This window comes from Falco peregrinus, chromosome 6 (assembly GCF_023634155.1).
Source record: "Falco peregrinus isolate bFalPer1 chromosome 6, bFalPer1.pri, whole genome shotgun sequence".
NCBI classification, from domain to species: domain Eukaryota; kingdom Metazoa; phylum Chordata; class Aves; order Falconiformes; family Falconidae; genus Falco; species Falco peregrinus.
The window spans coordinates 2,144,369-2,158,981 of NC_073726.1; the positions used below are offsets into that span (position 1 = coordinate 2,144,369).

The window sequence follows — 14,613 nt, forward strand, 5'->3', positions numbered from 1 at the left end:
ATAGATTTAAGTTACTTCTTACAAACTACATAAAAAACCATATTAGCTATTTTTTGGCATAACGCACTGTAAAACAAAGCATTTTTCTGTACCTGGTGTGCCTTCAGAGGTTTTTATTCCCATTCGGCAACAATACTGGGCAATGCCATAGTCAGCTATTTTTGCAATAACAGCTGAATTGGGATATAGGGTAAAGAGCAACACATTGTGAGGCTTTAAATCACGGTAGATGATCATTGCTGAATGCAGGTACCTGTTAATCAAAAAACTATTTATTGAAAGCATTTATAATTCAGGGACGCATCTATACACACATACTGAATGCATTATTCCCACAACAGTGAATTGTGCTTTCAAAATGTCAAACATCACCAACACGATACTGCCTTATTGGATATTGACTTCAGAATTGTTCTGAAATGCTGTTTACTGATACATAAACATTGCAGTACCAAGTCTTATCTGAAGTTGTCACTGGCACTTTGAAATCTGAATCTTAGAAGTTTAAGCTTCATTGGTCCCTTTGCAGGTTTTGTCCTGAGGACGTTCATGGACTTCCAGAACTTTAAAAATGCACTAAATTAATTGCTTTGACATTTTAATAAGAAATCAACAATCACATAGAAATTCCACCCAGAGCTCTTGCTATTTTTCTATTTATATGAGCACCACTTATTAGCAGAAAAAAAACAGGTAGCAAAAGTTTGTGTCATATATCAGCTAATCAATCATTAGAATAGGAGCATTTGTCTGACCCAGGGAATGTTCTGCTTGAGATATAAGAAAATAGAAGCTTTTCATTTGCAGTAGATCCTACTTGCAGCTGTACCCTGTTTTTACAGCAATGTAGAAGTCACACTTGCCTTAAGCCATCAGCCACATGTAGAGCTATTCTGTGCTGAAGTGTTCTAGTTAAACTTGCATTGTCTTGTTGAAGCAAACGATCAAGAGATCCTTTAAGGGCTAATTCCATCACCAGCATACGGGGACGGATTGCAGCAGCCAGCAGAGACACTAAACTGGGGTGATGGAGGTGACAAAGCACTGCAAGCTCCTGTAAATTGTAAAATCAGATGAAATAATGCAAATAGCATAATCTCTGTAACTCTGAAGTAAACTCAGAAATTTTTCGGAGTGAAGTCTTACAATTTAGTTAAGCTTTTTAAGCTCTTCACTAGGGTTGGTATTCCAAGAGCAGCACTAACAGAAAAAAAGGCAGTATTTCTTACTTGTCTTAGGAGCCTGAGGGAAGTATGTTTATTGAAAATCTTTACAGCAACCTCTTCTCCACCATAGGATGCACGGTACACAGATCCAAACCCACCATCACCTTTTCAACGATAAAATTGAGAAGAGTATTAAAAACTAAGGGATATCACCATTTCTCAAAAAAATAGCTGAAAGTATACAATTTTAAAATGCGTGGATCATCTACTGTGTTAAGCTTCCTGATCGGTAATCTAAACACATTAAAAAGTGCCCTTAGCATACACGTTAATGCAAAATGGAAAACTCAATAACCTGAAATTCAGAATACCTTAAAAAATACATTGCCACAGAAAAGAAATCTCTAAAAATGTTTTCCATATGTTGCAGAACTGACTTCCATAGATTTGTTTTCATAAGGTCTGTAAAAAACCCTACAAAATAATGCCTACCCAAGAGAAATTCAGGAGCTTCATCAAATTCCAGGTCATCATTGTTCAACATTATATCTCTAGGCAAATCAGCCAGTATCAGATCAGGAGCAATTTGAGCTATTGGAATGGTATGTCTTGGTTGATCTGGATTTACCAAAAGGTCACCTAAGAAAAACAAATGAAGTAATTACAAAACTCACAAGGGTAGTCATCATTCAAAAGGCACTGAAAGGTACATGGATCTCTGTGAGTGCATATGATCAACATACCTAAAATTAAATTCATATATGTGTATATATATATATGTACGCACATACACAAGCATACACGTACATATATATGGAACAGCATAATAATTAAGTTTACCATTCAACTTAATGTATCTTACATGTTTAAGTATTTCCAAGATTCTGTATATGTACCAATCAAATCTGAGAGCAACTGCTGTTATACAACACCAAACTAACCAAAAAATTATCATTCTGTCTATAAAAAGAAAGAATTCTGTTAGTATGTAGAATGTAATCCTGAAAATTACCTTTTAAATTACTGCTGTACGTGGTCCAGCCAAAAGATCTAGTATCAGTTTTACTATGTGCTGGATTCAATTCCATGTATGAAGTTGCATTATCAGTATCATCAGTAAATGATTCTTTTCATTATTGCAATTTATACATGACTATATAGAGAGGCTGCAAACTGCCCCATATTCGACACTTACACAGATGGCTCTTACATTAAAAAAAAAAGAACAAATTGGTTTTGACTTATATTGTAATTATTTCTTACAGAAATGAAGTACTTTTAAATAATGTGAAGTACCCAAATGTCATAAAGGGGATGTCATGTAATATTTATCTACATACATATGGACCTCTATATACCTCAAATGGCATATATACCTTCTTCAGCTTTTTTAAGTAAGTCATCAAGTAGTATTTTTTGGTGTTCTTCACCATCCTGAAAGCTGTACAGAGCCCATTTCTTCAACAGTGTTTCCCCTTCACCACATACATCTATATCCAGCAAACCTGGAAACCATTCTTCCATAAGAGAATCTATGTGATCCACAACTTGCCCCAAAAGGATGCACCCTTTAAGAAACAAAAAGAGGGAAATTACAGCTTTAATCTGCCATACTTGTAATTACAAAGCTAAACTCTACATTCCAAAGGCAAAAGCACAACAAACCAAAATACCAAGCTGTAATCAAACTGGAGCAAAAACCAGGCTCAGGAATAATTAACCTTTTCTGCAAGAAGGTGCTGTAATTTTCAAGAAGCTGTCCGGGTTGTTGTCAAATGCTGCTGATTCCACTAGACAATAAGCTTCAGGAGACCAATTCAAGTAGATGCCTTGCCTCCAATACATTCTGTTAGGACGAAGAGCTCGCTCTAGAAAATACAAAATTAGATTAAAAATCTGATCGCCAATATGAAGGTCATATTTTAAAATATTTGGAATAATTCATGGTAGTTTACATATTTAATTATAATTGTAGGTTTATGCCTACCCAAATAACAAATAAAATAAAGGCTACATCACTGCAGACAGAATAACCCCACAAAAGCTGAATAATACATCAATTGGTATATGGTTCTGTAAGGCACATCCACATACTCAATATTTAATCAGATGGTATGTCACATAGCAGGAGATGCATGCAGGGATTACAGAAACACTTAGGTACTTTCAGAATATCTTATGTAACATATGAAATAAAGTAAATTATTTAAACTTTTCCTCTATCACACACTCATGAAATAGCAAGATGCGACTGGAATTCTATGCTTGGGAGGGAATTGAATGCCAGGAGAGCAGGCAGTTATAAATCATATTTGTAGAGCATTAGCAATGCATATTTTTCATACTTTACTTGTCACTAGTATTCATAAATTACACATTAAAAAAAAACACAGATGAATGAAATGGCAAAGATCACCAGATAATTCTGTGCTTTGACAGGAGAACTATTGGAAAAAAATCAAAGACACCTCCTCCCTCCCCTTCCCCCTTCTGATAAAAGCAAAGTTCTTAGACTTTCATAAAGGAAGAACAAACAAACCTGAAGAAAAGCAGTTTGGTTTTCTGTGGAAGATCTATTCTTTCCTATTTGAAAGAATGTGAAGGAGAGAAATAGGTTGCTTACAACCTTCAATTTCTTTTGCACACCACTGTAAAGATCAGGCACTATCTGTTCCTAGATATTTCTAAGTTACAGAAATGACCAGTGTTCTTTTTCTCATATTTGTGAAGTGGCCAGCAAAACAATGTTGGATATTAGAGCTTTAACATGCAGGTATTGGCATTCAAAGCAAACATGCTCACTCTTGCTTTTGAAGATAAAAGGTATGTACCTCTTCCTGATAGCATGTAAGGTGATATTTCAAGCAACCTGTTGATCAGCCTGGACCAAAATCCCATAGGAAAGTACGGCATCTCATAAAGCCTGATGATAATTTCTGAATTCTCACAGTGGGGAAGCTCTATAACAGGCCTGTGATCAGACAAACTGAAAGAATAAAATTTAATAGTGTACTTTCTTCCAAACTGACTGATGAAATACATTATTTATTATGTAAAATATATTATTTATTGATGAATGAATGATTAAAATGATCAGGGAGCAGACAGATAGTGTATTTGCTTATTCTGTGTGCTTGTGCTAGAGTGAAGTTCTGCTGTAATTTAAACCCAACAGAACTTCACTAACTTTGAAGAAACTCTAATCAATGCAACCATGCAACACTCTCTCCATTAAGCAACATAAACATTATTAAACACATCAGGGAAATCTGTAACTCAGGCAAAGCAACTGTGCTATTTGCTTCAGATAAAACAAAAAGATTGCATCCAAATTCGTAACACTTTTTTTGTGACCACATTTAAGAGCTAGACTGTTTGGAGGAGATATTGCCTCTGAGTAACTTGACTATGATTTTCACTCCAAGCAAACAGGCTACAGAAATTCATGGTTATATTTTATATTGCCATAAATATCTGTAACGCTGGCACACTGTAATGTAAAGCCAAATTATAATTTTCCTGCTGTAGTCTCGAAGCATGGCAAGTGTAAAAGAAATATTATCCTCATGAAGCTTTTTATCATTTATAGATTCCATTTACCTACCACGCTAATATAAGTTTTATCTGCTACAAGTTCAGCTTAACATGTCTGAAAGCATTTACTAAAACGTAGTGTAATAAGTATATATCATGCTTTCATATACCAAATTGCTTTGGTGATCAGTTAAAATAGTTAGCCTGATGGGAGGTTTTTATTTTGATCGATCTCTATGGCTGTCATTTGTGGGTTTAGCTCTTCACTTACCTGCTTGGGATTAGAAGTTGATCCTCTCCTAATGGCAAAGCAATCTGAAACTTTTCCAGAAGCTTAAAGTATTGTGACATGTAGATCTTAGGAAACTTTCTCTTCTTTAAAAGGAATTTTTCCACATCTGAACGCTTTACAATTCCCTTAGGATATTTAGAAAAGCCTTCCACTTTCACTGTCAGAATCTTTCAAAAAAAAACCCACAACAATTTCAGGCGTATAGTCATCATTAGATCACATTTTTCTGACAAACTTTGTTCCCTGGAATATTTGGTATCCTATTATTTAGGTGGAAATTTAGGTGGAAAAAATGAACTCCATTTCACAGTGAAACCAAACATTTCCATAATGCTAGCCAGCAAGAAGACAGCAGTGAAAAAATTTGACCTGTCCAAGCCACTGTGCGTTATTCTTCAGTAGCTTTGACTGTGTGTTGTGATTTTCTAGGTCTTTTTAAACTCTTAATTCCACCAGCTTTAACAGCGCAAAAAACTTACATTTTTGCCACCCCATTTCCTGCACTGAATGAAAGGTAAAGTTTCAGAAGTTCGGAAATCTGGATCTATACAAAATATTTTGAGAGTGTTTCTAGATCAACACTCCAACCATTGTTTCACTTGAGCAGTCAGTCTGCCGTACTTTTGTCTCAACATGTGAAACCATCTCACTCGCTCTCCTCTGCCATCAATACCAAACATACAATGACCCTTCTTCCCCCATTCTTACTCCTCTAACCCAGAGTTCCAGCTTTCATCTCAACCTATAGCAACATATTGCGGAATTACTTTGCATCCGTGGAGTTTTTCTATTCTGTATGTATTCTTGTGTCTGGTGCAGCTTAAGAACATAAAACCACTGAGACAGAGAGCTGTCTGGAAAGCAAAGGGAACAGAAAGAGCCAGGTAAACCAATCTGGGACCTGAGAAAATTCTAGATCATGAAAGAGTAAAGAAATGGTGAAGAAGAATCACTGGTAAGTTACAGTGGTTTCAGGCAGGGGAAAAAGTTCCATGAATGTGTAAACAAAAAATAATCAGAGTCTAACCTGTGCCATGATTTTACATAGCCACTTAGGATCTACAAAATACAGATCTCTTAGCTGTAGCGCTGGGTCTTGAAAATGGAGGAGTACACCTGTGCAAAGAATATTTTAATTAGCAATACATTTGTCAAGCTCCACTAAACAAAGTAAACACCCCACTCTGGACTGTTTTTGTTTTGTGACTTGACATAAGCAATTTGAATAATAAATACAGCTATTGAATTTATGTCAATATCTCGAGAAAGTAGAATGCAATCATGGTTTGTTCAGCTTTACCTTTATTTTCAGGTGGTTTGTTAGATTTGTAACCTGACTTGCTATACTATTCAAGTTACTACAGCAATTGCATCTTTCTTCAGAAACAGCAGGTATGATGTTTTCAAGGAGGGGTCAGAGATATAAATTGTTACAGTAGTGACCCTCTGTATCATGGAATTCCTTTACGACATAATAACCTGGATTATCAAACTAACGTTACCAAGTGTAAGCATTTCAGCTCAACACTTTGTGGCGTTTAAAAACATGTACAAGTCTGTCTGCTGCGGATTTACCACCAAGTGCTAACAAACATACATTTGAAGGTAATATTTTACCTGATTCATTCAGAAAGTGAATTGCGTGAGGGAGTTCATTTTCATCCAACTGTAACTGGCTTTCTTGTACCAGTTCCAGTAAATGTTTCTGATCAATCACGGGAAATTCAGTTGGTACATTTTCCCGTTCCAGCAGAATTCTCTTCTCTAACTCCAGGTAGCTGTCAGGAATTAGTTGGCCAACGACTGGTTGATCTCTGATCTGTATAATTAGGAATAATAATCTTAAATGTATTAATTTATTAATGTGAAAAGCAGACAATAAACCAAGATATAAGGTGGATATGTCCACTCAATAATAGCAGCAGAAGGAAGAACACTCACTCACGTATTGACTAACATGTCTTCTGAAAGTTAGATATAACTAATTCTTCTTTCAAAATTATAATGTCTTTCTATAAATGAATACTCAAAATATTTCCATATTACATGTACATAAAAAGAAATTATGTCTTCTGAGAAGACATCAGTTCAAAGAGAAGCTTTGATTTGAAGTGAAAGGAAACTATTCACTGTATGAACAGATGACGTCATACATCTCAGGTTAACACAAGACTAGGCAAATGAGGAAAAAAAAAAAGATACTTCTTGTCATCTGTAATATCTCTAGACATGTCTTTAGATAAACTGGGGGCAAAAGGGTAGTACGTCAGTTAAAGGTTTCCACGGCTGACAGTCAGCAGGCAAAAGGAGAGGAAGAAATAAGTTTAGCCAGGTATGTAACACTTAAGGGAAACAGAGTCAGGTGCTTTGCCCATTTCCCGAGTGTGATCTCCTTTCTGGACACATCCTTTGACCTTTGGTGTTAGCTGGCTCCTGACCAGGTTTTTCTTTCTCCATGGGTGCTGAGCTAGCAATTTTTTAAGGAAATGGAAAACAATTCCCCCAACATTTCCAAACTGGTTGCTTAGTTTGTGATTTTCCTCTCAAAGAAGTTAAACACCAATGCACTGTGGCATTTTTATGTATCAAAAATGTAATTAGCACCTTGTGAAAATGTAACTAGTATCTTGTAATTTCAAAGACTCAGAGCACTTGATGACAATGTAGAAAACTCACTTTGTCTAACTTCTAAGCAGGTAACTCATAACACTCCTTTCACAAAGTGTCTACATTATTTACGGAAACTACCTCCTTTACTTCAGGCTACCTTACATTTGTGTGGAAGTTTAAAGATCAGCTTAAGTCATAGTCACAAGAGATGTGGAGGTTACAGGAACGATTTTTGTGTACCTATGAGTGAAATGTTTTCATAAAGCAGAACTTCTCCTGAGTGTTGAAGAAGTATGGTAAGATATAGGGCACCATACAGCTTTACAAACTCATTCATGCTTACTGGATGTATGAGAAGTGGAATTAATCAATTCCATCTGAATAGGCCACCTCATTGCCACTTAGCACTGGTTAGCTATTCCTTAACTGTGGAAGGAAGTTATGCACATTATGGAAGTGGCTAAGCTGGTAGTTTCTGAGAGAGAAACAAGAGGTGTGCACACTCTTTCTCTCCTTTGTATCACCACCACCGTGAAGCTGGTCATAAATACAGCATTTGCTCTAACACATTTTCTCAGCAGTAATTCAGAAGAAATTTGGGCTCTGCTATGATTTATGAAGTTCTGCCATAGACTTCAGTAGCCCAGGACATCACCTTTTCTCTTTAACATGTTATGACTGATATAGTATCAATGAAAAAAATAAAATTATGTATATTCTTTTTGCTACAGATTGGAACCTGCCTGTCTATAAGCTCCATGCCTGGGCTAGTCTCTTCATGCTTGTCATGCACACTTACAGCTTCACGCTGTGGCTAAGGAGATAGCAGGGAATGAGCAGTAGGGCTGACGTTGGAGACAACAGAACTGGAAGTGCAGATTCTCCAGTAGGAGGATCATTCAGTCCAAGGGGTTGTCTTTTCCTGCTTTAATTGACATTTCTTTTTCTAGGAATAGTTTCATACTTTGTTAAACGAAGTCAGTAAATGGAGAATTAGTTGGGCTTTCAGAAAAAATAAATTTTATTTCCTGTTCCCCTGAAATCTTGCAATACTTATTATTTCAATTACATGCTGCCATCCAACAAAAAAAGTTTTTGATCAGATTTCTTTGTAAAAAAAAATGGCTTTTTAAAAAATAAATATTCTGTTTGTGGCCCTAATGCTTGAAAACACAGTTTAGCTGAGATATTTACTAAGTTGATTTTTTTGGTAGAAAATGGAATTGAAAAAACCCTGGTGATTTTCCTTCATGATTTTGCTGTGTGTGACATTTTATAGAAGGCAAGATGAGTTTGCTGTCACACTAAAAATGTATTTATTTATGTTTATGTATTTATGTTTATTTATGTATTAATGTTTTAAAAAATGTGTTTACTTAATTGAAACAAGTTCAACATTACTAACAGTATGTAGCTTACCTTGAAACGAAGACTCTCCTTTATTATGATTTTCCGAAGTCTGATAATGGAATCTGATTCTTCCGTAGCATTCACAAAGTGATAATCTTGGATTGCTGGGAAGCCTCGCTTATTCAACAGCTCTCTAGTAATTTTACTCATGCAGGCCTTACGTTGCATTTCGTCAGAAACATCTAAGTGAGTGCCAACAAGAATGACGGGGGATGTGGAAGCTCGAGCCTGTTAGTAAGATCCATACAGTCAATTAACTCAATAGTGACTGTTGATCTTATTGTTTTATATCCACATAAAATGTGAGCAATTTAGTAAAAAATTCAATATAATGAAAGTAACCATTCCCCCCCTCTTTAAATATACCTCTTTTAAATAAGTTTGAAATCTGAAATACTGTTTCATGTCTTTACTCAGAGTAAGTTTAAACTGCAATCCCATATAACAGCCTTGACTGGATAAGGCAGTAAAAATACATCAGCCTACAAATACAAAACATACTTTTTAACATACAGGGAGCGGACTATTTTAAAATAAAAATACTAAAAAAATCAGATTTTTCTAAAAGGAAACAGTATAGATGCGGATTTCAAACTTTGCAGACTAATAACATTGTCAGTAAAATAGAGGGACAACTGTATTTTTCATTTAAAATGCCCAGCAAAAGGAAAAGCAAAGTCGTCTGCTAGTTGTCATCAGAACAGTGCAGCAATGGAACATCAGGAAATACTGCACAGCAAAGAACACATCAGAAATAGCCTTTATCAACAGTAAACTGACTGTAACCCTCTGTCCTGTATCATTGCTCAAGGTGAAAAGGGTCAAACCCACAAGTTTAACAAAAAAGACCAGTATACAAAATCTTTATGTAATCGCATTGCCCAGCCATGGCTAACCATAATACAAAAGGAAAAGATAAGTAATGCTCACTCACCATGGAGTGATTCCACCAAATGAAAATAAAACACTTACAGCAAAAGAAAAATATATAGGCAGATTCTCAGATCAATTTCCCTACCACAGTCCTGGAATCATTCCTGTTAACAATAGGATGCTAAACATACATTTAAGGCATGGTTTCAAACCTGCATCTAGTCAGTTTTAAATTAGTCAAATTCTTATTTCCCCCTGAATTTGCAGTGGCATAAAAGGAAAAGCAGGTTTCACTCGTCATCCCTTTAATACTACCCCTTTCTCATTTTTACTAGTCAACTCCAAATATTGCCAGAACATACGAACTATTCTTTTGCACATCGTTCTGTACATTTTAAGTACAAAATGTTGCTGATCATGTCTTTGTATGTCTACAAATATTTTCACATCCAATATATGATGTATCTCAGCTCTTATTTAATCTTACTACTTTTATTTGCTGAAGAGCTTCTTTCTTCTTCCTCTATCTAAAAATATTTGTGGTTAATTTGCTGTTCATCAACAGCTCCCTGGACAGTGGAATTCCATTCTGTACGTATCTATGACTTACCTTGATGTTAAAAAGCCATGGCTTCATAGCATCCACCTCTGTTTGTCCTTTGCTGAGATCATAAACAGCAAGATATAAAGCTCTTTGGGTCATAAAATGAGGATGGGTACTGTAGAACTCTTCCTGTCCTAATGATAAAAATTTTCTACTGTTTAGTACTTTTCTCACTGAACATCTTCAGATCACAAAAAGGCGGCAGAATACTTATTCTCAGATCACTAATCCACAAATGAATCAATGCTTACAGAAAATTACCTAAATTGACAGAAAACATGTAATAACCACACCTTTTACGTAGGTATTCTGTGGTAGCTCATTGACTGAAGTGTATGTTGAAATATGTAAGTTGGTTTTAAATCATGAAGTGTAAGATTTAACAACTGGATAAACATGGTTGCTGCAAAGACAATCTGAAAGGTCGTGATTCTTTTAAAGCTCCAATATCGAATTTCTCCCTCACTCCTTCCTTCTTCCCTCTCTTTCTATCCTTTCAGCAGCTTCAAAACAGACTCCTGTTTGATTAAGCACTCAAAATCACAACTGAAACTGGACATTCAGCTTGAATGCTGCTCCTCTGTGCTTACCCATTGTGACACAGACTGCATTTAAATGATCAGGGACCAGTGTTTAAAAATAACTTTTCTGTAGCCTAAAATACCCCTGAATTTTAGAAGTGCTTCTGAGTCCCTCAAAGTTAGAAAGTTTTCCAAAAGCTCAAAGTTCGAAGACTCCTCCTAAGCGCTTTGTTATCTCTGACCTTACAGAACAGTGATACTGTAGAGCCTAGAGAGACCCAGGCTATAAGAGGAAGAAACAGAGCTGAGTGGAAGATGATTCTTCTGGTGATTACAAGCAGTTTCTTACTATTCTGAAATGACAGCTCTGAAGCACCATGGTTGAAACGAGTGGTCAGACCACAGCTGGTGATGAGAAATTCCTGAGGCTTTGTATTAAATTTGACGGATTAGCTGCCAATTTACAGCATTCACTGATTTATAAGTGGTCACTTGCATTTTGGTGTAAATTTGCATGATTCTACTGTACACAATTCAAAATTTCACAGGCTGACTATAAGTGTAAGTAATGCATTAATGGGTTAGAAAAGACAAAGGACAATAAGCTCTTGAAATACCTCCAAAATCCCACACATTTAATATAAGCTCTTTCTTCATTTTGCCTTTCCCTTGAATGATCCAGTCTTTTACATCAATGCCTACTGTAGGTTTTGGAGAGCCCAATTCTGTTCGTTTGCATTTCATTAGCTGTTGTAGCAGGGTCGTTTTCCCACTGCCAGTGTTTCCAACAATCATGAGCTTCATTCTGTTATAAGGTACAGCCTTCTTCAGTCGTTGTTGAAGAAATCTGGCATTAAAAAGTTTGCAAAGCTCACAGAAGTGTATAATAAAGAAGAATATCAACAGAACTCAAGACCAGTCTATTCTAATTTCTGATTTGAAAGTTAAAGCTTAATTCAGAATGTGTCTGTTATTGGCTTGTAGTTACCCAAAAATGTGTTCCGTGCAATGCACTTGGGAACACAAGAAACATTAGAAATAATTCATAAGCACCATTTATTGCATGGTCTAGAGAAGCATCAAATTCAAGAATACCATTACAGTCTAAATGACTATAATCTATTTTATCTGTGCGCGTTGATATATGATATGATACCTTCCATAGAGTAGCACGCTGGATTTCATATGACAAACCAGCACGTCCTTTCAAAGCATATCCCAAGAAAGCAAAACAAGAATATTCAAGCACAATAGGGCAACAAACCTGATAATGTCTCTGGCTTTGCATCCTACATGTTTGAAATCCAAATTAAGATGGAGTCCTTCCAAAGGAAGATCCCAGATTTTGGACAATCTTCCCATTTCATCTGGAAAGAATCTCAAATCGGGATTATAACTTACATCCAGAGAAGTCAGGTTCTCTAGGAAGCCAATCTGAGGAGGAATCTAAATAAAAGAACATTTAATGGGCAATTAAACGTTTTTAAAAAAACAAGTATGAGCATGAATACATTAGATATTTATCAAAACTAGGTATTATTTTTACCACTGAAGTTTAACTTTTTTTAATAAACAGGCCTACTATCCCACACTAATAGACAAAGGACCTCATAACGCATTCATTATACAAACTGATTGTGATTATATGACACATTCCAGACAGAAAAGCTTAATAGAATATGATGATTTTCATTCACAGGAAGTATTGTTTGAACTTACATACCCTTTTACTGATAGAATTTACAGTGATATTACAGGTGACAGGAAAATCAAATGAAAAACTGCATTCAATTGAAAAGTGATTTCTTTTTCTTTAGGTAGAATCTTACACTTTACCTCCTTTAACTTGTTGTGGGACAAGTGTAGCTTTTCTAGCCTAGACCATGCACATGCCTTTTCACTCAAGTCCAAGACGTCTATTTGATTATGATTAAATAACAGCTCCCTTAAGTTTAATGATTTCCAGTGCATTGGTCCAGGCAGGCTTATGATCTTGTTTTGGCTTAAATCTACTGATCGCAAACTAAAAACATGAAAATAAAAGAGAGAAGTTAGCAAATGAAAAAAATAAAACTGAGATTAACTGGAACTGTATTAATTTTTAATAAATAAACAAATGGATTAGATATCGGAACAGACAGTTTTCTGACAGGAATGTAGATAGAAGACAACAGAGAATTACTACTATAAGCAAAAGTAATTAAGATGATATTGTAAGTAGGTCTTCATTACCTCAGAAAAAACTATAAGAAAATACATATGATTGGTTCAGTATAATATTCTTTCAATGTGTTTGTGAATGAAATTGCCTGCTTATGAAAATAAACATCCACACTGTACTGTGTGTATACGTTTGAGACAGTAACTTAGAGAGTTACTTTAAATAAGTGTACATATTGTGATAACAGTCCACTTCTTTCCACGATTTGCAAACATGCATGACTATTCAGATTAGTAGAAGACACAGATGGTACACTCCTGTAGTGCAAATACTCAACTGTAAACAGTATAGTTAATGTAAGTTTATACACATGTAACAGAGAATAGAGTTTAGCTCAGGATTCCAGTTACAGGTGAGTGCAGGACTATGGGGTACACTGTTATGTGCAATGTCTAACCTACTAGAATAGATGTATTAAAAAAGTTAATTGCAATCTAACATAATATTAATAAGTATTTTCATGTGATTTTTGTATAAATTTCAAATTAAAAAAAAAGCAACCAGGAACTTCCTGGTATTATTATCAACTCATTCGAATTCAAGATTCCACTTAAAAACTATGGAACCTCGCTGGGTGATCTGAACTGCTCTTTCTTGTTCTTAACTTAGGCAACATCACATGGTATGAATACATCACTCTTATCAGAATCTTTCTATTAACGTATGTTTGTAAACACATGTATGTGCATAAATCATATAGTTCAACTACAGATGTATTTAAGAACTGCTTAAAAAAAGAACATTCTCTAAGTCAACTATTGGACAAGTATGCTGTTTGTGTTACTGTGGAACATGAAGCATGCAAAAAATCCATGCAACTCCTTATTGATTTGTCTGGGCCAGGAGATGGAGAACCTGAATTCTGCACCTTTTTCAACACATCCATTAAATTTGCTGCTGTGAATATAAGAGTTAGCACGCTGAAACAGTGTAATATCATGTTAATAATGATGTGCTCTATGTAAATTTAATTAAGTTCAGAAATCTGTGGATCTGCCCGGCCCATGGTGCCATCAGCACTCACATCTACCCATATCTATTAGATAACTGATCTGATCATCTCTTCCAAACACTCCTTCCACAATTTGATTCTAGTGACTTGCTAAGGTCAGTAACTTCTATAAAAAAAAAAAAAACCCAACAAAAAAATGCAAAAAAAAGCAGAAGTCTGATATTCACATGAATAATGCTTTGAAGGTATAGCAAAATAAAGGTCACATGCATCTTTATCACAATTCCATCCAGAGGAAGTGTCATTCTCTGAGAATAAATATCTTGTGATATTTGGGAAGTGAAAAACTAATCTCAGCAGCCCTGTGCACAAGTCTGCAGAGCTTGAAAAGGAGAAATTGCCAGTATCTTTATATGTTGGTTTCAAGAAA

General features: G+C 35.5%; 1 protein-coding gene across 2 annotated transcripts in view; it reads right to left on the minus strand.

The window, feature by feature from the left end:
- The window catches only part of LRRK2 (leucine rich repeat kinase 2), a 71,594-nt gene that overhangs the window by 17,254 nt on the left and 39,727 nt on the right, over window positions 1-14,613 (minus strand). For both annotated transcript variants that reach the window (XR_008747893.1, XM_055808992.1), the window contains exons 27-41: window positions 12,847-13,033; window positions 12,275-12,456; window positions 11,628-11,857; window positions 10,496-10,623; window positions 9,022-9,240; window positions 6,610-6,811; window positions 6,020-6,108; window positions 4,972-5,159; window positions 3,998-4,152; window positions 2,888-3,034; window positions 2,543-2,734; window positions 1,659-1,805; window positions 1,230-1,330; window positions 864-1,054; window positions 93-253 (exon numbers count right to left, since the gene is read on the minus strand). Coding sequence is in view for 1 of the 2 variants with exons in the window: in XM_055808992.1 (XP_055664967.1) it covers window positions 93-253; window positions 864-1,054; window positions 1,230-1,330; window positions 1,659-1,805; window positions 2,543-2,734; window positions 2,888-3,034; window positions 3,998-4,152; window positions 4,972-5,159; window positions 6,020-6,108; window positions 6,610-6,811; window positions 9,022-9,240; window positions 10,496-10,623; window positions 11,628-11,857; window positions 12,275-12,456; window positions 12,847-13,033 (2,519 nt within the window). In the remaining variant the exon portion in view is untranslated. The remainder of the gene's footprint in view (window positions 1-92; window positions 254-863; window positions 1,055-1,229; window positions 1,331-1,658; window positions 1,806-2,542; window positions 2,735-2,887; window positions 3,035-3,997; window positions 4,153-4,971; window positions 5,160-6,019; window positions 6,109-6,609; window positions 6,812-9,021; window positions 9,241-10,495; window positions 10,624-11,627; window positions 11,858-12,274; window positions 12,457-12,846; window positions 13,034-14,613) is intronic.